The following is a 25,398-nucleotide window of genomic DNA, read 5'->3' as shown; positions in this document are numbered from 1 at the left end:
GCATTTCTTGGTAAATGATTCCTGTATGGAAGTAAAAGACCAATCCCTGCCCTGGAGATTTTTAAAAATCTAACTCAGGAACACTAAAAGTCACAAAGCAACATAGGAATGCATACCTGTAGGATAATAGAAATTCTTAATGAAGAAGCACATTATTTGATGTAGATTTGTTAACTAGAAAAAAGTATGTATACATTTCATTTCTGTAAATTTACCTATAATTCTGGGTCGCGTGTTAACCAGTAAACCAGTAGCAGAGAGTGTTAAGCAGATCCTTCCAGAAAAGAAACAAACCTTATCTGACCATTCCAGCATTCTTATTGTATGCGATTTTAATAAATCTTTTACACATACCCATATATTATTTTCTGATCTATTCTTATATCCTCATGGCTCTTCACATAATCAGATGAATGTAACAGGTACATAATAAGTATTTTGAAAACGAAAGAGGGGCGCCTGAGTGGCTCAGTCAGTTGAGCGTCCAACTTTGGCTCAGGTCCTGATCTCATGGCTCGTGAGTTCTAGCCCCGCATCGGGCTCTGTGCTGACAGCTCAGAGCCTGGAGGCTGCTTCAGATTCTGTCTCCCTCTCTCTCTGCCCTCCCCTCCCCCCCCCCCCCACACACACACTCTGTCTCTCTCTCAAAAATAATGAATAAACATTAAAGAAAAAAGAAAATGAAAGAAAATGAAATTAAGTCTTCTCAAAAATACCATACCTGGAAAAGTAGTCACTATTCCTTGAGATGGCCACATTTAATTCCTAGAGAAGATAACTTGTTTAGATTCCCCTGTATCAAGGTTGAAGGGTCATTCTTATTATTGGGGCTCCCTTCCTTTCATCCAAGTCATGATATGGGGACAGTCCTGTGAGTATAAACTTACAGTCAAAGTTCTTTGACAGCCACTACTTATTGAGCACCTAGGGGATGCAAAGCACTTATGCAGGTATTATTATTTTATTTACTTGTCACAGTAGCTCTGTGAGGTAGGTATTATTATTATCACCATTTTATAGATGAGGAAATTGAGGCTCATACAAGTTAAGAGACCGGCCCAGATGCCACCCAACTAGTAAGTAATGCAGCCAGAATCCACATGCAGGTATATCTGACTCCAGGATACAAGGTCTTGACCATTCTGTGAAAATAGAAATACAGCATGCCAAAATCTATGAGATGTAGCAAAAGCAGTTTTAAGAGGGAAGTTTATAGCAATACAGGCCTACCTCAAAACAATAAGAGAAATCTCAGCTTTACACCTAAAGTAACTAGAAAAAGAGAAACAAATGAAGCCCAAAGTTAGTAGAAGGAAGCAAATAATAAAGATCAGAGCAGAAATAAATGACATAGAGGCAAAAAGACAATAGAAAAGATCAGTGAAACTAAGACCTACTTCTTTGAAAAAACAAAATGGACAAATTTTAAGCTAGACTCTCCAAGAAAAAAAAGGGGGGCTCAAATAAATAAAATCAGAAATAAAAGAGAAGTTACAACTGATACAACCGAAACACAAAGGATCATAAGAGACTGCTATGAACCAGTATACACTAATAAATTGGACAATCTAGAAGACATGGATGCATTCCTAGAAACTTACAATCTTCCGGGACAGAATCATGAAGAAATAGGAAATCTGATTAGACTGATTACTAGATCACTAGGGTAAGGAGATTAAATCAGTAATCAAAACCCTCCCAACAAATAAAGTCCAGGACCAGGCAGCGTCACTGGTGAATTCTACCAAACATTAGAAGATTTAATACCTACCCTTCTCAAACTCTTCCAAAGATTGAAGAGGATAGAATGCTTCCAAACTCATTTTATGAGGCCAGGATTACCCTGATACCACAACCAGAGAAGGGCACCACAAAAAAAGAATTACAGGCTAATATCCTTGATGAACATAGATGTAAAAATCCTCAACAAGATACGAGCAAACTGAATTAATCAGTACATTGAAAGAATCCTATACCATAATCAAGTGGGATTTATTCCAATTCAACATCTGCAAATCAATCAATGTAATACACCACATTAACAAAGTGAAAGATTAAAATCATATGATCATCTAAAAAGATGCAGAAAAAGCATTTAACAAAGTTCAACATCCATTTATGATAAAACCTCTCCACAAAGTGCATATAGAGGAAACATACCCTCAACGTAATAAAGTCCATATGTGACAAACCCTCATGTAATATAATACTCAATGGTGAAAAGCTGAAAGCTTTTCCTCTAAAACCTCTAAGGCAAGGATTCCTACTCTAATCATTTTTAGAACACAGTATTGGAAGTCCTAGCCAAAGCCATTAGGCAAGAGAAAGAAATAAAAGACATGAAAGTTAGAAAAGAATAAGTAAAACTATCACTATTCGCAGATAACATGATACTGTATATAGAAAACACCAAAGATTCCACAAACAACTTGCTAGAACTAATAAATGAATTCAGTAAAGTTGCAGAATACAAAATTAATACACAAAAATCTGCTGCATTCCTGTACACTAACAAACTATCAGAGAAATCAAGAAAACAATCCCATTTACAATCATATCAAAAAGAATAAAATACCTAGGAATAAGTTTAACCAAGGAGGTGAAAGACCTATGCACTGAAAACTATAAAACATTAATGAAAGACATTGAAAAAGACACAAAGAAGTGGAAAGATATTCCACACTCATGGATTGGAAGATTTAATATTGTTAAAATGCGCATACTACCCAAAGCAATCTACAGATTCAGTGCAATTCCTATCAGACTTCCAATGGCGTTTTTCACAGAACTAGAACAAATAATTCCAAAGTTGATATGGAACTACAAAAAAAAACCCTGAATGGTCCAAAGAGTTTAGAGAAAGAAAAAAACAAAGCCAGGGATATCACACGCCCAGATTTCTAACTATACCACAGAGCTGTAGTAATTGAAACAGTATGGTAGTGGCATAAAAACAGACACATAGAACAAGGAAACAGAATACCAAGCCCAGAAATAAACTCATGCATGTGTGGTAAATTACGACAAAGGGAGCAAGAATATACAATGGAGAAAGGACAGTCTCTTCAATAAATGGCATTAGGAAAACTGGACAGCTCTGTGCAAAAGAATGAAACTGGACTGATACCTTACACCATATACAAAAATTAACTCAAAATGGAGTAAAGACTTGAATATAAGGCCTGAAACCATAAAATTCCTAGAAGAGAACATAGATACATAGGTGGTAAGCTTCTTGACATCAGTCTTAGTGATAGTTTTTTTTTTTGGGGGGGGGGGCAGGGATCTGACCCCAAAGGCAGGGGAAGCAAAAGCAAAAGTAAACAAATGGGACTACATCAGAAGCTTCTGCACAGCAAGGGAAACTATTTTTTTTTTAATTTTTTAATGTTTTTATTTATTTTTGAGACAGAGAGAGAGCATGAGGAGGGGAGGGGCAGAGAGAGAGGGAGACACAGAATCTGAAGCAGGCTTCAGACTCCGAGCTGTCAGCACAGAGCCTGACGCGGGGCTCGAACTCACAGACTGTGAGATCATGACCTGAGCTGAAGTCGGACGCTTAACCAACTGAGCCACCCAGCGCCCCAGTAAAGGAAACTATTAACAAAACAAAAAGGCAAACTACTGAATGGGAAAAGATATTTGCAAATCATAAATCTGATAAGGGGTTAATATATAAAGAAGTCATACAACTCAATAACAAAAATCCTTTTTTTTTCTTTTTTTAATTTTTTTTCAACGTTTATTTATTTATTTATTTTTTTTGGGACAGAGAGAGACAGAGCATGAACGGGGGAGGGGCAGAGAGAGAGGGAGACACAGAATCGGAAACAGGCTCCAGGCTCTGAGCCATCAGCCCAGAGCCTGACGCAGGGCTCGAACTCACGGACCGCGAGATCGTGACCTGGCTGAAGTCGGACGCTTAACCGACTGTGCCACCCAGGCGCCCCACAACAAAAATCCTTTTAAGTAATGAGCAGAGGATATGAATAGACCTTTTTCCAAAGAAGACATACACATGGCCAAAAGACATAGGAAAAGATGCTCTACATCACTAATCATCAGGGGGATGCAAATCACAACCACAATGAGATATCACCTTACACCTATCAGAATGGCTGCTATCGAAAAAACAACAAGTGTTGGTGAGGATGTGGAGAAAAAGGAAGCTTCATGCACTGTTGGTGGGAATGTACGTTGGTGCAGCTGCTATGGAAAACAGTATGGAGGTTACTTGAAAAATTAAAAATAGAACTACCATGCGATCCAGCAATTCTACCAGGTATCGGAGGAAAATGGAAACACAGATTCAAAACGATAAACGCACCCCTGTGTTCACTGCAGCATTGTTTACAATACCCAAGATATGGAAGCAACCTAAGTATACATTGATGGATGAATGAATAAGGAAGAAGTAATAACATGCACACACACACACATAATGAAATACTCTCCTGCCATAAAAAAAGAATGAAATCTTGCCATTTGTGACCGCATGAATGAAACTTAAGGGCATTATGCTGCTATAGAGAGATATAAATACCATATGATTTCATATATGTGGAATCTAAAAAACAAAATGAAAAAAACAAAACCCAGATTCATAGATGCAGAGAACAGACTGGTGGTTGCTAGAGGGGAGTGGGGAGTTGAGCAGGGGTGAAATGAGTGGAGTCATGGGATGTAATGTACAGCATGGGGAATATAGTAAACAGTATTGTAGTAACTTTGTATGGTGACAGATGGTAACCAGGTTTACTATGGTGATCCTTTCACAGCGTATACAAATGTCAAATCAGTATGTTGTATACCTGAAACTAATATAATACTGTATGTCAACTAAACTTCAATTAAAAAAAGATGAACCTGGGTCATAAATTATGTTCATTATACTCAATGGATTTTCAGCAGAAAAAATAATCGAAACAAAAACTGTTCCTGGTAGTTCATTTCTAAGAACAGGATAGCGTAAATCCAAAAAATCTGCAGACGGTGTTAGGTGGACATTATATGGAGGGAAATGAGGAACACCTGCCATTCACACTAAACATGTGGCCATCTGTTTCTTTATGTATCTTATATTTTCCAGTTGTAGTTCTGCTCCACTAAGTCAGACTCAACCCAGTCTCCTCATTTAAAGGCAAGGTGAGGAACTTCTGGTGAGGGAGGCAGATTCTTGACAGTATTGCTGTGGTCATCACAGCATGCAGCTCAGACAGTATTTTTCCCTCCTGGTGGGCAGCTACAGCTATCTCAGAGAGTAAAGCCTTTTAAGAACTTGAGGTTAGAGCAGTTCAAGAAGTTTACACTAATCATGGGGCACCTGGGTGGCTTGGTCGGTTGATTTCAGCTCAGGTCATGAGCTCGTGGTTCGTGAGTTTGAGCCCCATGTCGGGCTCTGTGCTGACAGTGTGGAGCCTGCTTGGGATTCTCCCTCTCTCCCTCTGTCTGTGCCCCTCCCCTGCTCTCTCTCAAAATAAATGAGTAAACTCGAAAAAAAAGAAGTTTACACTAATCAGAAGGCAGTGGATGATACCACGCTAAAGCCTAAGTGAAAATCCTATAGGATAGGAACCAAATAATATATATGAAAACCTGCAGGACCAATTGCACTTTTGCTCTCTCTCCCTCCTACCTTCCACTCTTCCTTGTTTTCTCTGTTTGTCCTTTTGTGTGTATGTCTCTCTATTTTTTTTTTAACCTTTTTTTTTTTGCCTCCCACTTCCTTTTCCTATTTCTTGTTTTCCTCTCCATCTTTATTTTTCTGTCCCTCCTTTCTTTCTCTTCCTTTCGTTCCATCCCTTAGTGTTTTCCTCCACTCCCCATCAATTACCCATCGTATCACATTTTGTAATACATGTTAAAATCAATACATTTTAATGTTAATATGCATTGAGCACTAAGTAGGTTGTATTTAGTAGTCTAAAGGGGAAAAGCGTCCCCCAATTAAGTAATACTTACCTGTGGCTTACAATTGAAAATTTCCTTTTGGATCACTGGCCTCACTTACCAAAAGAGGGTTCCCTTCCTCCTTCCTTATCCATAATCCTGTCCTCTGTTGCTCTTCTGTATCCTTAGGTTTGATGCATAGTCACTTTTCTGCATCCTGGTTTACATCTGTTATTTTTTTTAATAATGGGAAGCTAAAATTGCTTCTTAATGCGAAGTAGAGCTTATGGATAACTTTTGAGATTTAGGCTTAGGATTCTAGCATTCTAAGTTTCTCAAATTCAGACAAGCCACACGTGTTCCAGAATCTCTGATAAGGAATGGAAGAATTTCCAGATGATTGAAACCCCTCCTGAAAGAAACGTTTTTTTGTTTTAATTTCAGACTAATGTATGCTTGATTTGCTTTTCTTCACCTATCCAAACAGATTTTTTTCATTTTGGTTTTAATTGTGTTTCCTTGTCCTGAAAAATGATGGCCTGTAATATGAAGCCCTTCTCACTGTGGTAACTTTCCACTGGCTAGCTGATTAAAGTCCTCAAAGGTTTAGAAAGTGGAAGGAATGAAGGAACGAGTGAGTAAATGGCTAACTCACTAGTTTCACTTAAATCACTTCTGTTGCATGCTATGTCACTTATGATGAGCCTTGTAAAATCTAAGGTTTTGTCTCCTTTTGGCTGTTTTTTTTTTTTTTTTTTCCTTCATAGTTTCCAGGCACTGTGACAAACTTTGATTCTTTGATAGCTAAACTCTTAATTCCTTTTTTTAAATGTTCGTTTTCATTAAAGTGCTATTTAACATTAGATATTAACTTTGACAGACGTTAATGCTGCTTCTCAATTAGGTAAAATATATTCTTGGTAAGGTGCCAATTTGAATTGAATATATTTGAATTTGGTATGTGAATTAAACTGTTGTTTAAACCTTACCCATCCATCACATGTGTGATGGAGCAGCCAGCTGGTTTTGTATATAAGTGGGGTTTTTTTCCCCCTAGCAATATTTAAACATGAGAAAATGGCTTCCTATTGTAGCAAAGAGAACTTCATATGAATTTAATACAAGATCTCCTTGTTTGTCAGGTTCTTAGACTGCCTAGAATTTAAATTGGCAGACACTACTTTGGTATAAAATGTTTTCCATGGACGATATTAATATTTTAAAATCCTTTTTGCTCCTGCAGATTTCCAGTAGACAGGAAGTCTAGCTCTGTTTACCCTTTGGCTACTAATGAATGCTATTAAATTATTATTTATCTTCTTTAGGCAGAGGCAGTACAGGTATGAGATCAGAATTGCCAAGTAAGGCAAGCATTTAACTTTAAAATTACAGAAAATGCTAATCCATTGACAGGTGGCAACTGAAGTATGGATACTAGAAAGTATTTTGGACCCGAATCAGCGATTTGGGGTTGTATTCCACCTGTGTCACTAACTTGCTGGGTCGCCTTGAGCAAGCCACTGCCCAACTCTGGATTGGCATATCCCCTCTATAGTCTCAGCTTGCACACCACACCAGCCTAGCAGCTCTGACTGAGGTCAGTCTCCAGCTGCATTTTTCATCTTTTTTATAATCCCTTAAACCCTTGCTAGGCTTTCATTGCTAGTTCTTTTCCCTAGGATTTTGCATTTAGAAATGCTGAGGGCTTCCTACCTTTTGGAATTTTTCTGTGCTCATGAAATTAATGAAAAGTTACTTACAGTTACAAAAAAAAAAAAAAGTGCCAGAATTAAAAGTCTTGTTTGAATGACTGCTTTGGTAAAATCAGACTGTTTCTATCATGACTAATGTACCTTCACTATTTCAGTTTTGAAGTTAATACATTTGAGTCCTGGTATGGCGAGGCATGATTATCAGTTTGTCTCATTACCCATGCTAGTATTCTCTCACTTACTCGTTGTTCTAATGTTTCTTTTTTTTTTTTTTCTTTTTTTTTCTTTTCTTTTTTTTTTTTTTTTTTTGCCCAGAATGATTGAGCAGCAAGGCTCCATATCATGGGAGTTACATTTTAGGTTCTTGAAAATTTCATTGACTTGAAATAGTTTGAATTGCACTAAGCTAAAATTTACCTTTTGTTGGTTTTCTAGGAAATAAAGTAAACAAAATGACTTGCGTCACAGTGTTGAGAAATTAACTGTTAATTTCAGGAGGTGTCTTGTTTTAATGTAAAAGCTAGAGATAGATTTTTTAAAACCTCTTCACTAAAGGAGATCTAGCACTATTACCTAAAAAGGCAGGCAATAACCAGTGTTGGTAGGAATATGGGGAAATGGAACCTCATACGTTGCTGTTGGCAATGTAGAATGGTACAGCTACTGTGGGAAACAGTTTGCTGGTTCCTTAAAAGTTAAACATAGAGGGGCGCCTGGATGGCTTATTCGTTAAGCACCTGACTTCGGCTCAGGTCATTTTCTCGCCGTTCACGAATTCGAGCCCCATGTCAGGCTCTGTGCTGACAGCTCAGAGCCTGGAGCCTGCTTTAGATTCTGTGTCTCCATGTCTGTCTGTCTGTCTGTCTGTCTGTCTATCTGTCTGTCTCTCTCTGTGCCCCTCCCCTGCTTGTGCACGTGCACCCTCTTTCTCAAAAATAAATAAACATTAAAAAGAATTAAACATAGAATTACCATATGACCCAGCAATTCCACTCTTACATCTCTCCCCAAGAGAAATGCAAACATATGTCCACACAGAAACTCATACATGCGTGTTTACAGCAGCATTATTCATAGTAGCCAAAAAGTGGAAACAGCCCAAATGCTTCTCACCAGAGAAACAGATCACAAAATGTGATATGGCCACACAATCGAATATTATTAGGCAATTAAAAGATGAAGTACTGATACAAGCTCTACAGCTTGGATGAAATGTCCAAAATACTATGCTAAAAAAACAGCCACAAAAAGCCCCACATTGTACAATTCCACTTACATGACAACTCCAGAATGGGCAAATCCATAGACAGAAAGTAGATTAATGCTTGCCAGGAGCTGGGGGCAGGGAAGAATGGAGACTGACTGCTAACAGGTATGAGGCTTCTTTTGGTGTGACAAAATGTTTTAAAATTGGATAGTGGCGATGGTTGTATAACTCTGTGAATAAAGTAAAACCCATTAAATTGTATACATTAATGGGTGAATTTTATGGTATGTGAATTATATCTCCATAAGTAGTTATATACATATAAAAACATTAATGACCCTATTATTATAATTATTTGAAATTATGAAAGTATATTTAAATTACACTTTTGCTAAGGGCTGGAAGGAAGAAGGAGTGGGGAGTTCATATTGAATGAATACTGTGTTTAAGTTGGCAAGATGATAAAAGTTCTAGAGATAGATGGTAGTGATGGTCGTACAACACTGTGAACGTACTTAATCACACAGAACTACATGCTTAAAAAGAGTTAAAACAGCCTTTTTGTTGTAGTGCGTGAGATTCTTCTATGTTTTAGAACTTCTGTTCAGTATGTGTGTTTGTTAGGGGCAAGGGTGTTGGTTATACACACATATACATGTCTTTATCTTGGCTTTGGATGAGAGCCTGAAAAAAATATTTTTAATTTTATCTGCCAACAGGAAAATAAAAGAGGCCAAACTCTGGAAAAGTTATGTTGTTAAATTGTAAAATAGTGAAATGCTGTTCTCAGAGTATAAATTATCACAGATATCCTGAATTTCTTGGCTAATCTTGGCTCCTTGAATGGGAAAACACCTTTATACTTTATATAGTACATATCTTTCTATAAGCATTTTCCTTTGAATAGTAGGATAGAACCATCACCAAAATGCAATGAGGGGCGCCAGAGGGGGCTCAGTTCATTGAACTGCTGACTCTTGGTTTCGGCTCAGGTCATGATCTCACGGTTCATGGGTTCGAGCCCTGCACTGGACTCCATGCTGACAGTGTGGAGCCTGCTTGGGATTCTCTCTCTCCCTCTCTCTCTACACCTCCCCTGCTCCTCTCTCTCTCTCTCTCTTTCTCAAAATAAATAGACATTAAAACAATACAAACATAGGGGTTATATTTTTACAATACAATAAACGAGTTTCAGAATGCAAAGGAAGGGATGGAAAAATGAAAAAAAAAAAAAATCCAGCAATGAGGAAGTCCCTGAAAAAGGTATTAAGTGATTTCTAAGGGCCATGGAACTTTGTTATAACCCATGCAGTTTGTAGGCTCTAAGTTTGAACTTCCAGGGATTAATCTGTGAGAATATTTTCTGAGTCTGGCTGCTATATAGGACATTTGTATTTGAAGACTTGAAGATCGATGGCACAAATGCCAGAAGTGCCACTAACATAAAGTATAATCAGAGGTGTGTTTGTTTTTCTTGACCAGGAGGTAGTTTCTTTTAAAAGTGTAAGAAACATACAGCGTCCCCGTGTGTGTGCGCATGTCTGTGTATTTTCTGTCTTTTCTTCTATTGCAGGGAGAATTATGGTCTTCCAACATCTTTGTCCTTTACAGTAGGGGTTTTTCTAGAATTTGGCACTGTAGTATATTACCCTTGATTACAGGATCCAATCAGAGTTGATGTACTCAGAAATCCATTGATGTGATTAATGGTCTCCTAATCATACTTTTATTTCCTAGATTAGCCCAATTTCCTGCAGTTTCACAATTTTTGAGTCATATCTTGAATTACCCTTTATAGGGGGCCTGAAAGCCCTGTATTTTTAGTCAGTAATTTGCATGATTATTTTAATTTTCTTTGATTTCTTTTGCTTGAAGAAAATGAAATTTTGATCGTTTTTGAACTCTGAGTGCTGTTCTATGGTAACTGGCCAACCTAGTGTGAACTTTTTTTTAACTATATATTTTTTTTTCCACCAGCCCTAGATCTAGAAGTCTTCCCCAAAATTTCTACTGGTCTGGTTTTTATTCTTCTCAAAAGTAAACTAAAATATTCTCAGATTCTACAAGTAACAGGAAGTGCACCAGGAAATGACTGTACAGTAAATGTAATTGACCACTCACTCTTTGCAATTGGTCACAGGATTGGCTGATAAACAGTCTATTGAATGAAAAAAAAAAATGACTTCTAAAATCTTTGAATACATTTGAAGATCATTGGCGTCTTTGGCACCTTACTGATTTTTTTTGTGTGTCTCTTAACCTTTTTCAAATGACTGCATTTGAAAGTAGGAGTCTTTCATACCTAGTGGTTGCTTTAATATTTGCTTTGTTTTCAACAGTGCCCTTAAAGATAGCCGTTTTCCCCCAATGACAAGGGATGAGTTACCACGGCTGTTCTGCTCAGTGTCTCTGCTCACTAACTTTGAAGATGTCTGTGATTATTTGGACTGGGAGGTAAGACTATAGAAATTTCTTAAAGAAAAATGAAGGTAATTCCTGAGTAAATGTTAAAAATTAGGCCCAGAAAACAACTCTTTCAGCCCATTCTCTAGTGGGGTGGAGGTGGAGAGTCACATGGATAAATAAACCTCACATCTGATCAATGAGATATCAGTGAAGGAGCTGCTGTTTTTTGTTTTTTTTAAGGCATGTGTTGTTTTAATCCCCAAACTGAAGTTGCTGTTTGTTTCCATCCTGTTACTCTACCACAGCACCTCACAAAAGCTGTTAATAAGTAGTAAGGACTGATTGGAATTTATTTCTCCTCTTATTTCCATTCTGATGTGTTTTGGTCATAACGACCTCCAAGCAGCTAGGTGGTCAGAGGATATATCTCAGAAGCAAGGAGCAAGACAGGATAATACAGCAGTTGGGGAAATCAGCATGTGGATACACACAGGGTGTTGGATAACTACACTTAAATCACGTCAATTCATTCTGGGCTACCTTAATTTATGCACTTAAACACGCTGACAAATAATACTAAGGTCACATCTCGGGTATCTCTTGAGCATTGTCGTTATCGAAATAGCCTACATCAATCATATTTTTTATTGTGTAGTATGTGGGGTTGGCTTTTTAAGGAAGTTTGGAGGTTCTCACTATGATTTGTTTTTGGTGGTTGGGAGGAGATAGTTGACCGTATTTCCATGAAATTTCACACACAAATGTGCACACATTACTGAATGCATACTACATTCAAGGCACTGTGCTACATACACAAAAGTCCTCAGATTTGGTCCCCACCATAAAGTGTCTTATAGTCTACAAGCAGAGAAAAAGAAGTATGCACAAAGCGTCAAGAAATAAGTACTCCAAGAGTGAAACAATGGGACTTCAGAGATACACGTAGCATCCTCTCACATAAACACTCATGAATGACGGGACTGTATCTTTACGGTAGAACATGTTTTAATTTTTCTGCCTTTTTAGAATGGCCACCTGCCATGGTAACTGAGATACTTTTCCTTGTGGACAGATCACTGTCTTGATAATTGATGGGACCTGAATTTTATTTTTGGCTTTGCCCTGATTCCTTGTGAGACTTGGGACAACTTATTCCACTGCCATTCAGTTTTCCACCTATAGAATGTGACATTTATAAAGTTCCTAATCTTCATTAGAAAAAATCTCTATGATATAAATTATTGTTGTTAATACCTGAGCTGTTAAAAAGACACTCTGCAGAGAGTAGGACAAAAGAGTTCCTTTTGAGTTTTGTAGTACATGGGGTTTTTTTGGAGTATTATCAGAATATGAAAGCATTTGGGGATTTTTTTTTTTTTGTAAAGGAAAAAATAAAATCAGTTGCTACTGTTGATCGGAGCCAAGTTGGATGGTGTAAAACCTTTCATAGCATTAAAATGTCCTAATTGATTGTTTTCTAGAAGTTCATCGCTCCTATTTGAATTTTTCTTAAAGAGAAGTCTATCAATATCACGGGAGCATTCCCCAGTGTTTTAGTTTTAAATGATCCCAAATTATATCCCTCACTTATTAACAAATATTAAAATTTGGGTGGTTCTTTGAATGTTTGAAGGCTACTCCTTCCTCTTCTCTAGCTAGAATTTTATTTCTGCTTTCTGAATTGCAGAGTGCCGTGTGTGTAGGGGTAGGGGTAGAAGCGATAACGGGGGACAAGCCTGAAATCTAAGGGATGACTGAGCTACAAAACCACTCCTACTCTTATTTGCTATCACTGAGTTTGGAAGTATAGTTGTGGTGTGTGGGGGTTTGCACATGCGCAATTGTGCATGTGTATGGCATGAATGTATATTGCATAAATATGCATGCATGTCTTTTGGAGGGAAGGAAAAATGGGAGAATCCAATAGTAGTTAAATCACTACGGGCAGGTGCACAGTGCACCACCCTCTTCTTTAGCCCACGTCAAGTATGGTCTACAGCTAAAGTTAACCTTCATATGTTGTATATTATATATTTGTTTTATTTTATTTTTAATTGTTTTAACGTTTATTCATTTTTGAGAGACAATGTGTGAGTGGGAGAGGGGCAGAGAGAGAGAGAGGGAGACACAAATGGGAAGCAGGCTCCAGGCTCTGAGCTGTCAGCACAGAGCCCGACACGGGGCTTGAACCCAGGAGCCATGAGAGCATGACCGGAGCCGAAGTTGGACACTTAACCGACTGAGCCACCCAGGTGCCCCTGTATATTGTATATTTGATGCATTCCTTAAGGCTTAAATATTGACATCTATTTACTGATAACCTTCTGGTTAAACTAATAACAACAAAAATACATGTATATTTGTACTTGTAACATACAGGTATTTGAAAGTGAATTAGGGACTGTCAGAATGGCTATGCCTAGAGGAATAGACTGTCCTTTTTAGTTAGTTCATCATAGCTTGAAGTATTTAGCATAAGAGAAATTTGTTCCCAAAGAGTAAAGGTGAAAATTATATTTTTTTAAGTACAAGAATGTGATTTGGGCTTAAAAAAATATACCATAGTCAGTGATTAAAAATGGTATGGTATTATTATGGGGATGCTGTCATAAGGGTTATCCTTAATAATTCTGGAAAGACACTGGTTACTTGAAATACAGAATACCAAAGTAGAATTAAAAGCATTTTTTAAAAAGCATATGTCAAGCCATTTGCACTCCTAGGTATATACCCTCCCCCCCAAAATGAAAACAGATGTTGAAACAAAAACTTGTACACAGATGTTTATAGCAGCGCTATTCATAATAGCCAAAAGGTAGACACAAGACAAATGTATATCAACATATGAATGGATAAACGAAATGCAGCATATCCATCCAATGGAATATTATTCGGCCAGAAAAAGAAATGAAGTAGTGACACATGGAGGAACCTTAGATACATTATGCTAAGGGAAAGAAGCTAAGCACAAAGGACCGCATACTGTGTGGTTCTGTTTATATGAAATACCCTGAATGGTCACCTCCATAGAGAGAGCACATTAGTGGTGGCCACGGGTTGGGGGAGGGGCTGACTGCGTTTAATGGGTACAGGGTTTCCATTCAGGGTGATGAAAAAGTTATGGAACTGGATGCTGTACAACATTGTTAATGTACTTGGTGCCACTGAACTGTACACTTAAGAAGGGTGAAAATGGTAAATTTCATATTATGTGTATTTTAATTTTTTTTTCCAACATTTATTTTTATTTTTGGGACAGAGAGAGAGCATGAACGGGGGCGGGGCAGAGAGAGAGGGAGACACAGAATCGGAAACAGGCTCCAGGCTCTGAGCCATCAGCCCAGAGCCTGACGCGGGGCTCGAACTCCCGGACCGCGAGCTCGTGACCTGGCTGAAGTCGGACGCTTAACCGACTGCACCACCCAGGCGCCCCAATATTATGTGTATTTTACCAGACTAAAAAGGCATATATGCCTATGCACATACACATTTAAACCTATTGTCCATAATAGTACAGTGATTCTAATTTATTGAACAAGAAAACTTTGGAAATTCCAAAATTATAAAGAAAGGCAAGCCATTTGTAATTATGCTGTTCTGAGATAACTACTGTTAACATTTTGGAATATTTCTTTAAATTATTTTTCTGTGTCTTTGTATCAATAAATGTGCATATTCATGTAATTGAGGCCATATCGAATATACAGTCATTATTAAAAACGATTGTGGGAAAGCCTTTGTTTATGGTTTATCTTTATATATAAGTTAATTACTTGTATTGCAAATTGCCTTTACAAGGGGGTCAGTCTATATTATGGAAGCATACGTTTCACTTGGAGAAATTTCCCACTGTCAAATAGGTATCCCTTTTCTTCCAAGAATGAAATCTCGTATTCACCATAAGTATCTAAATTTAACCTGAACTGCAAAGAGCTGCATATGTTTATGCCACAGGGGGAAACAGGAGATGATTACAGAATTTTAATAGAGAGAACGTTTAAGTCAAAGATCAGTAACGAGTATGTTTTATATAAGCAGAAGCCTCTAACATAGGGCTTTTCTGGTAGAAGGGCAGTTGGAGAGTTGACCCCCACCGGTGAAGCGTGTTACTGCAATCGAATTCCTAATTAAAGGGGCGCAAATGCCCAGATCAAAGCCGGAAGAGGGCTAAGTCTAGAGGTCCCAAAGCATAGAGGTGAGTAACTTCGGTAACAAGAGAGACACCCCTGTGGTCATGAAGACGAGGGACGTGACCGGTGGTAATAGCCACCTAATTTTCAAATGATGAGGAAACAAGTGAGCTACCACAGAGCCGGCTACTGCCCTCCTCTTTTTCTTCATCCATGGTTTTTAACTGAGCCTGTTTGGGACCTCTGTTTTGGTTACATGTCTCTAATTTTATAATGGAAGTTAATAAGAAGGTGGGATTTACATCAATCGGACGTGGTTTTAGAGGCTAGAATGCTTCTCTTTGATACTGTGAGGGACGTTTGATAAATGGTTTCACAAGTAGATGTAATTAACTTCGAGTCAGTGTTGAATTGACAGAATGATCGGTGATGCTTCCATGTTATATATATCCTCAAATAATAATCATAACATGTAAAATGAGTGTCTGTAGGTGGCCTGTCAAGGAATCTGTGTAGTGATTTAAAAACCAACAAAACCATCCTCAAAGACCATAAAGACAAATTGGAACTCTGGCCCCACCCTTCTGAGAAATGCTCATTCTTGTCCCCATTGTGGTGTACTTATTGCCCTGGTAGGTATGTATGAGAAGGACGAAGAGTAAATGATATGGGGGAAAAATTCATTAACTGATAAATTGAAATATATATCTGTGAGGCTAAAATGGCTGTTAAATGAGGAAAATTGCTCCCCTAGGGTGAAATCTGAAGTGATCTGCCTGGTGTTTGAACGCAAAAACTTATTACCATTGTTCTGTGTTCTTCAGTTGACAGGATTCTCTTAATTCTGAATGACAGGATGATGGGCAGACATGGTACTTCAGAAAGAAAGAAACACTCAGGCAGTATGTTGGAGTCCTTGAAAATAATATACAGGCTAGAACATGTATAGTTATACCATTTGGGAGCCATGTTTGTTTTTCAAGATCTGAAAGGATATCAAACCAATGACATTACAACAGCTGCAGTCTGACCTAAGGGGTGACTCTAAGTGTGTCATTTTCAAGATGATATAAATGAGTAAGCTTTTTTGCTTGTAGGAGAACTTGTATAGCCGGTATATAACCAGTGATCTTGCAGGAGCTCATGTAGCAGTTTGCTGACAAAAGACAAAGTATTTTCTAGATTATAGTCAAGCATCCTTTATTTCTGTGCTTCCATTTTGAAGGCATGAGGAAGAATTCTAAAGTAGACCGTTAGGTCATATTTCAATAGATTAGTAACGTTTTCACAAACCATAAGGCGCTTTTTGTTATATCTGGCTCCCTGGATCACTGATACCTCAACTCTGTATACCGCTGTCATTTGGATCGTGGACTATTCCTTTTTAGCACCGAACACTTACATGAAATCAACCCGTGCTGTGTGGGGCTGGCCAGCATGATTCTAGTCTGATACCAAAAACCTATCCCCAGAGTATAGAGCTAGACCCCAAGCCCCTAGTCTCGCTCTGTCCCTAAAGTACCAAAACATCTGTCATTGTGGGTGAGCTTGTTAGAGTCCCAGTACTCCGAGTGGTGTACTTGACTTTAAAAAGCACACCTTCTGAGCGATCACAGCTCCATTTCTGACGTGTTTGTTTGCAGTTAATAATATCCTGCTTTTGTAATCACCTTCACAGGCATAATCAGATGAGTAAATTGGCTATCGTCATTATCTCTCATATATTTTAGAAGGTCACGATCTCCTTCTCACCCTCCCTTCCCCCCCTTAAAGGTTTACATTTTTCTAGCTCCTCTCAATGTACTGCTGAAAACAGAGTTCCCATTCAGACACAGATGTTTCGCATGACTCACGTTGAAATGAAACGGCTTCTCGTTGGATATGTTCTACCTCCCCCTCATTATTTTCCCCTAACTATGATATAACCTTGCTTTGCTTCTATATATATATATATGCTTTGTATTTCTCAGGGACATTGAGATTTTTGTATAAGATGTGCCACTATTGTTACAATAATTTAGTCTTTGTCCTGATGCTGTACTTGAAACATTATTTTCAAGTGCCGTGGAACATTGGGAAGGGAATGCTTCAAGCTTCCTGGCCATCTAGTAAAGCATTTGCTGTGAATCAGCACTTCTGTGTATTAGAAGTCTAGTGGGGAAGCAAGCCAAACAAAGTAAAGTAACTTCTAGAAGGTGATTTGATGCATGGAAATTTCCTGTAGCTATTGGTACCGTTGGTGAAATGGGCGTGCACAATGTGGTCTGTCGTCAGGCCTCCTCCACTTGCTTCCTGCTTTTCTCCCAGTGTGTTGGTTGGTGGGGGGGGGGGGGGGGGGGGAGGGCATTTTCCTGCTTCTTCCCCCAAAGCCACAGACCCTTCCAGCCTTTTCCCTCCTAGTAGTTGCATTATAGTCTGCTCCTCCCTGGATCTCTGTTTCCTCACCAGGATGCTAGAAAAGTTGGACTAAATAATACCTAAGGTCTCTCCGGAGGCTGACCTCCGTTGATGCTGTGACCACCCCCCTTTTCAAAATGGCTTCTGTTTGATTTTACTACCAGAGAATGAATCACCACTAGCCCTTTAGAAGTCATAACAGAGCCCTACCTTTTAAAATGGGAGGGTGGCAACAAAGGTGAACAGTCCAGTTTTTGAAGCTGTACATTCTAGATTTCCTTTCCACCAAAGATTTCTCTTTCAGAAGAAAACTATTCTAAACAGCTAATGCCACATTTTATTACTGCATCATCCCCTGTTTTAAGTCAACATTACATTTATAAATCTAAATGAGGTAAATATATTAGGGAGTGACTGTTCACTTGACAAAGATATTTTGCTTTGCAGAAGGACTCACTATAGAGTTTCTTTAAGGCCTTCCTGGTGACTTCAAGATTAATCCATTTACATAAATTCAACACATATGTAACCTTTTAGGAACAAATCTCTTTTGTAGCCTGAGTAAAACTGTATCGAGTCCCATACTCCATGTACAGTTCTAACCTGTATAAGATTTTTCTGTCTCTTATCAGGCAAACAACATTATTTCATATTAAGTATTTGCCAAGAGGTGTTTTTCTTCCACAGCCTTTGAAAAGCACACTGATTCACATGTCTGGATTTTAAGAAAATTTCTTGACTTGAGTTCTCTTTGCCTGTAAATTCACTCCCTTCCTCATCCCCTTAAAAATGGTAGGAATGCATTTTTCTAACTTTTGATGAAAAGCAGGCTTTTTATTTAAAGGTCACCTGTGTTGCCTGAACTTTCCTTGGAAAGCTTCAGGATGTTCAATTTTTAAGGAATGCTCATTATAATTAATCATTACAGAGAATTGGTTTTTTTTTTTTCCTTAATTGTACACTGAGCTGTCACTGCATGTCTGCAAAACCTTAAGAACAGTTTCTTTCATTGCACATGATCTATAAACATGTTTGGCTTCACAGTTTTTCAAAGCACCTCTTCATTAGCCATGCTTTATTTAAAATCTTAGCTAATTCTTTAAAAGTTCATGGGGGTGATTATTAGCTAGCTCAGGTATTTTAGAGCTGTGTGTCTGTTATTAGTTAAAATAAATGTTATCAGATTTTTCAGTGGCTTTTGTGAAATAAATTGGCAGGCTTGCATTCCTGATAGACAAGATGTCCGAGGCTCCTACAGGAATCAAAATTGGCACTAATTGGTCCTTTGGTAAGCTCTGCGAAAGCCAAGAATCAGTCCATGGAGACTGAACTAATTTCTAAATCTACAGGTGACTAATTTGCAGGGATTTTAGAAAAGAGCAGTACATATGCATTTTGGTCAAGGAGACCTTTGTGGTTGCTTTCAAAAAATAACAGTAAAAAAAAATAACTTCAGCTGAGGTTGATGACAAAGCAGAGTTTTCAGGGTAGAATATATTAAAAGGTTACTTGTGCCCGAATGATAGCTTTGCAATCGGTTATCCTTTTTGACCAACTTTTCTAGTATTTCTTCCATTTCTAAAAGCATCTCACTTAAAGGAGATGAAAACAAGGGCAGCTATAGACATGGGTCAACTGATGGATTAAAAACGGTCTAACAGGCTAGTATACATATCCAGTGGAATATCACTCAGCAATCAAAAAGAATGAAATCTTGCCATTTGCAAGTACATGGATGGAACTAGAGGGTATTATGCTAAGTGAACTTAGAGAAAGACAAATATCATATGATTTCACTCATATTAGGACTTTAAGACACAGAACAAAAGAACATACGGGAAGGGAAGCAAAAATAATATAAAAACAGGGAGGGGGACAAAACATAAGAGACAAATAGAGGGTTCCTGGAGGGGTTGTGGGAGGGGGGATGGGCTAAATGGGTAAGGGGCACTAAAGAATCTACTCCTGAAATCATTGTTGCACCATATGCTAACTAACTTGGATGTAAGTTAAAAAAATATAAAAAATAAAATAAAAAACGGCCTAACAGGTTAGTCCATGGTGTTGTCTTAGTTGGTTCAGAACATTATTTTTCTTTCTTTCTTTTTTAAAATTCTTTTGATGTTTATTTATTTCTGAGAGAGAGACAGAGAGAGAGAGAGGGAGCAGGGGAGGGGCAGAGAGAGAGGGAGACACAGAATCTGAAGCAGGCTCCTGGCTCCCAGGTGTCAGCACAGAGCCCAACGTGGGGCTCGAACTCACAAACCGTGAGATCATGACCTGAGCTGAAGTCAGATGCTGAACTGATTGAGCCACCCAGGCACCCCAGGACATTATTTTTCAAGTCACTAAGGCAAGAGTTGTTCCTAGGTGGTCCTAGGATTGCAGAACATCTTTATTTTCTCTTGTGTACCTTTCTAAAGAGATTTCCCCCCCTCCCCGGTAATATGTGTGTACTCTTTTTATAAACAGGAAAAACAAATCCATGTTTATGATTGTTGAGGTTTACAGAAGTAAAACTGAGTTAAAAAAATGATTTGCAACAATGCTATTTTTAAGATGTATGATTTGGCCAGACTCTGAAGTGTTAATTGCTAACAATTTTTAAGCGTTCATTATTAATCAGATGGGCACCTTCCAAATTTCAGACGTACTTCTGAAATTGGTGGGTGGATTGAAGTGGTGCAGATTCACAACTCTGAGGATTTGATGCGCAGATCTGGATAATATGTCATCTACTTTTTTTGTTGTTTTTAGGATCAGGATTGAGGAAAGTGATTCATTAGGATTTGTACAAATCATCATCAGCCTTTATGATTAAAATCTTAATTTTTCCTGCCCCAGTGAGAATTATTCAAGATGATACACATAAAGTAGGACCAAGAATAATGGAATATTTTCCTTTTTTACGGTGAATTTGTTTTCACTGGGAGAAGGAAGAGTCCCTGTCTTCAGAAGGCTGAGGTGGGGGCGTCCAGAAGCCTCTGTGGGGCTATGAGGGAAAGAGTGGAATGTGTGGCATTGTGGTTTTGGGGCTTTTAGGAGAAATACCACATATGGCTTTTTTCTCCCAAGAATATAAGAAACTCGAGACTCTGGGTCAGACCCATGGGCTGTCCAATGCAGTGCTTGTTTCTGTCCGTGGTACCATGGGCTGTTTTGTGAAAGAGCATGTGTGTCTCCTATGATGCCAGCCTCTAAAGGTTAAAGGGTGTGCCAAATATCCTGAGCTTCTCTCATTAGGAACAGAGTCCTTTTATTCAGTTCAATGGAACTGGCATATTGAGCCTGGCAGGTCAGTCTTATGTGAATGACCAGTGACTGGCTGTTTTGTTAATTGCAAAGCATATTTTGCCAAATGATATCAGGAACAAAGATATGGTCAAAGCACTTTCAATTCCTTGACTTCCTGAATATCTATCTATCTATCTATCTATATATGCACACACACACACATACATGCGCGTGCACACACACACACACACACACACATACCCACATGTTATGTATACATGTATATATACATATATACATACCCACATATACATATATGTTTTTAAATATATACACATATATATATGTGTGTGTGTGTGTATATATATGTGTGTGTGTGTGTGTGTGTGTGTTTTAATTCAAGTGAATCCACTGAAAATCAGTGGACTAAGTTAGGGCCATACTGTTACAAGGAAACCCAACATTTGGTCACTAAGACCCAACATTTGGGGCTAACTGTGGCATTTGCTAAGGCAGGATGAACCTGAGGAGGTGATTGGTTTTATTGGCCAGGATGTATTCAGGGGCAGATTTAGCTTTGAGGGTCAGGACTGTGGAGGTAATTGTGGATCCAAATGGTCCCCGGCTTGCATGGAGCCTACCTGATTTAGCCATAGCACGTTTTATGCTCACTGATGCTTTTAGTCAGATGATTCCTTCTTATGGTTTAGCATATCCAGATTGTTGGCTTGCTCATCAGCCTTGCGAGTACAAGTGAGGCCCTTTGGTAGTGCTGCTGGTGGATTACACTTGCCTTACAGACAGACTAATGTGTATGGAACTTTGTGCAGTCGTGAGGAGCAAAATATGGACATGTGTCATAATGGGGTAGGAGGGGGCACTTTTTAAATGCTCCTGTGTTGAGAGTCACTGCATTAGAGGATAATAGTTTTAAATGAAGCCACATTTCTAACAAGGGACCAGATAACAAGGATAAATGAAAGCTGCAGAGAGTCTAGAAGCTTCATTTTAGCCATTATTTATAATCTCTTCTCCTATGAAACCTTTTGCTACGTAGCAAAATTGATTAATTTGCATGTATCTCTCTCTCTGGGCCCACATGCTCTCTGACAGAGGAGTGAACAAATAGCGGCATGGACAAGGGAGGAAGGAGGACGGGGCCAGGTGAATAATCAGCTCTAGACTAATCAAGATACATTTTAGGGTCTCAACATTAATCTTGATATTTAATCTTTCTGGGCGATGTTAAAAACGAAAGATTGTATAATGGCATTAATAAAAATCACTCGCTATGGAACGGTTCCGAACAAATAGGACTTTCTTTTTAGCATGCAATAGGAGTCTGTTGAACTGGCCTTAATGTTCCTCTCGGCACACACAGATATGGCTCTGTTTAATTCCATATCCTCTTATCTATAAGTCCTACATTTAATTTACTACCATTCGAATTGATTTATAGCTTTGCTTAGCAAAAGTACAGTCTTGATTAAAAGGACATTCTCACAGCTGATGGACCTTGAAAGCATTTTTTTTCTCAGACCTTCTAATAACATTTGACTCCCATAAGGCTCGATTTGCAAGTCCCCAGTTTTTGCCCACCTGGCTGTACTTCGGGCAGTGGCAGTTGGGTGTATGTTAGGGGTACTAGGGGTGACATGGGTTTCCCCAGTGCTACCTCCTTATTCATCCCTGAAACGGAAGGTTAACTACAACGCTGAGGTAGAGTTTTAGTTTGCTGTAGGGAATCTCAGTACCCTGGTGAGCTGATCTCTTCTCTAGCTGATCATTGCCACTATAGCCTTTGTCTCTTGGGATGCAGCTAGGCCGAAGGATTCTCCAGTCTAACAGAGGATTCGATTATCATACGAATATCATGTTTGATTATTACGATATGAGGATTGCATTTTGGAGTCGTAGCTGGTGACACATTCCTCCCTCAAAACAATACAGGATTAGTTTTCACGCTCATTGCAGTCGAGAGGAATTGATTTGCAAAGCCACTGATTTCCACAGGTTGGCCACATTCGGTCATTCTCCACAGCAGGCCATGTTCCACTCCCCGGTTTTGATTGCGCAGTATGACTCTTTGGTGGCGTCTGTGGTTCTGGGAGTAAAGGAAAATGCTGTTGCTCAACAGGTGACAAAAAGCTATTATGCTTTGATGCTGGTCAGAACATTAATGCCATTCTCCTGGATTCCAACAGTTGAAGAAATGAGTCACTGTGGTTTTGGATTTCTGTCACTCTGGAGTATATTTTTTTACCTATGAAATAAGCTACTTCTCACAAAAGGTTCACTTTAAAATCACCATACTTACATTTCAATTTACAGATACTTTCAACTGTTCAGAATCCTAGGAACACAGAAAAGAACTAAAAATTGTAAATGTGCTACTAATTCTAAATGGGAGAAGTTTGATTTTTTTTTTTTTTTTGGTTACATTAAGTTCGATGGTGGGCCCTTCTGAAAATACAAAAGTAAACGAGTCGTTTTTATCTTGGTCAGCATGTCTTTCCAATTCAGTCTTAACCTCTGTCACCTCTTTCTTTCTACTTACATATTCATATATATGTAAATATGTAAATATATGTCTGTAAATATATCTACACACACACATATGTAAGCTTTAGTGAGATACTGTTCATACACCATGCAGCTGGTCGTAATCACCTTTAATTGTTAAATTACTAGGCTTAAAACTCTCTGAAATTTTTGTTAAAAAACACAATGCACTCCTGTGAAGAAAGGATTTATGTGTCTAAATCACCTCCAATTTGCCTAAATCACTTTTTTTTTTCAATAACCAGCCACAATCTGTCAGAGCTAAACCGATTATTAGAGGCTTTCTAGTTAACCTAGAATAAAAATCACCTGCAGAGTTGTTCTTTTTCCAAACTATACTTGCTGAAGCATGAAACCTTCTGAAATTCTGATAAACTTCACGGCTCCCATTCCCCCCGCCCCATACCAGTTAAATACCCCTGATTTTGTGTAACACTCTCGTCTCACAAATAGCGAAACCTTCTTCTTCTTCTCACAGTTTTGGTTAGACACCTTAATAAACACCAAAAGTCTTTCCCATTTTAACATGACAGATTTTTGATAAATTGAGTCAAAGATTCACTGCAGTGAAGGATGGGAGCACAAACTGTTCCTGCTGTATATTTTTAAAAACAAGTTACGACGGGGCCGATCTTGTTGAAGGAAAGAAACTTCAAAGTCACAGATCAGAAAGTCCGTATACAGAAACTGTTGCAAATTTGTCATTGTGTCAGTACCGTGTCAGGCAGTGGGGAGATTAGTAGATGTCCTTTATCCTGGAAATGCCTGATAGCCAAGCCTCATATTTCTTCTCAGCTGTCCACAGTCATTTCCCACAGGTTATGGGAGGCCTTATTGTGTTAGTTTCTAAACAGCTGCCCTGAGTGCATTTTCAGCAGAAGGAGATTCATAAGAACACTGATATTAAATAGAAGAAATCGCCACACAGATAGCCTTTCATAAAACAAACTTCTCAGAAGATCTGGCAGATTGTAATGTATGGATGTGTGAAGAGGCCCCAGGGAAAGGACAAAATGGATTTTTTCAGAGGACTTCTGCTTCTCTGAGAAACTGGGAAACTTCAGGCTAAGCGCAGAACAAGCAAAAGAGGTTTTTGCATAGAGATGGAAAGAGTCCAGGTCTATGACTTCACTCACCTGCTCTGAAAAGAATCCTCTTTACTGGATAAAAATGTTTTCCTGGTCTTACATCCTCCCTCCAGTCCTTCAGGTGACCTTACACTCCCCTGGGGGACCATTGATCTAAAGCGACTGTAGGTTTGGGAGAATGGACTGGAATTGTTATACTTTTGAAATTTCATTTTTACTATCAGCATTTACAAAGAAGAAACTCCCGTGATCCTCAGTTCTGTATACCAGTCTGCAGGATATGAGGGGGAAAGACAGATTCCTTCTGACGAGATGCTAATCAGAGAAAAAGTATATTACTTTCTTAAAACATTAGCCAGAAATTGCCCACACTCAGAGAACCCCCTCTCTTAAGGCATCGCCAAAAGTCTGCATGCTTCACCATAGAGTTATAGTGGTCTCTGTGTTAATAGATAAGAAACTGCAAAAATGCCCTGCCCCAAAGCGATTTGAAATCCCTATCACTCGTAAATTTAGCAGTAGCGTGTAAGGGTAATGATGTAGACAGACAGTGAGGGCTTGCCACAGGCCCACCGTAAGCCATGACATATATCTTAGAGATATCATATGGAATGGGGTGATGATGTCGGATCTGGTGGTGGTTGGCTTTTTTCACTCTGACCTGGGTTTGCTCATCTACATACAACTCAAGGTTTGAAAGAGACTCAACAGTTTGGGAAGGGAGTCAGCAACCCCACGAGTTTCAGAACTGAATCTGAAGTGGTGACTGTACC

General features: G+C 38.6%; 1 protein-coding gene across 2 annotated transcripts in view; it reads left to right on the top strand.

The window, feature by feature from the left end:
* The window catches only part of AMMECR1 (AMMECR nuclear protein 1), a 112,773-nt gene that overhangs the window by 78,962 nt on the left and 8,413 nt on the right, over positions 1–25,398 (top strand). For both annotated transcript variants that reach the window (XM_045472731.1, XM_045472732.1), the window contains one exon: positions 11,148–11,262. In XM_045472731.1, coding sequence (XP_045328687.1) covers positions 11,148–11,262 — 115 coding nt within the window. The remainder of the gene's footprint in view (positions 1–11,147; positions 11,263–25,398) is intronic.

The sequence above is a fragment of the Leopardus geoffroyi genome, chromosome X (assembly GCF_018350155.1).
Source record: "Leopardus geoffroyi isolate Oge1 chromosome X, O.geoffroyi_Oge1_pat1.0, whole genome shotgun sequence".
In the NCBI taxonomy this organism is placed as follows: domain Eukaryota; kingdom Metazoa; phylum Chordata; class Mammalia; order Carnivora; family Felidae; genus Leopardus; species Leopardus geoffroyi.
Note: the sequence above shows the minus strand (reverse complement) of the source record. Positions and strands in the feature narration are given on the sequence as shown.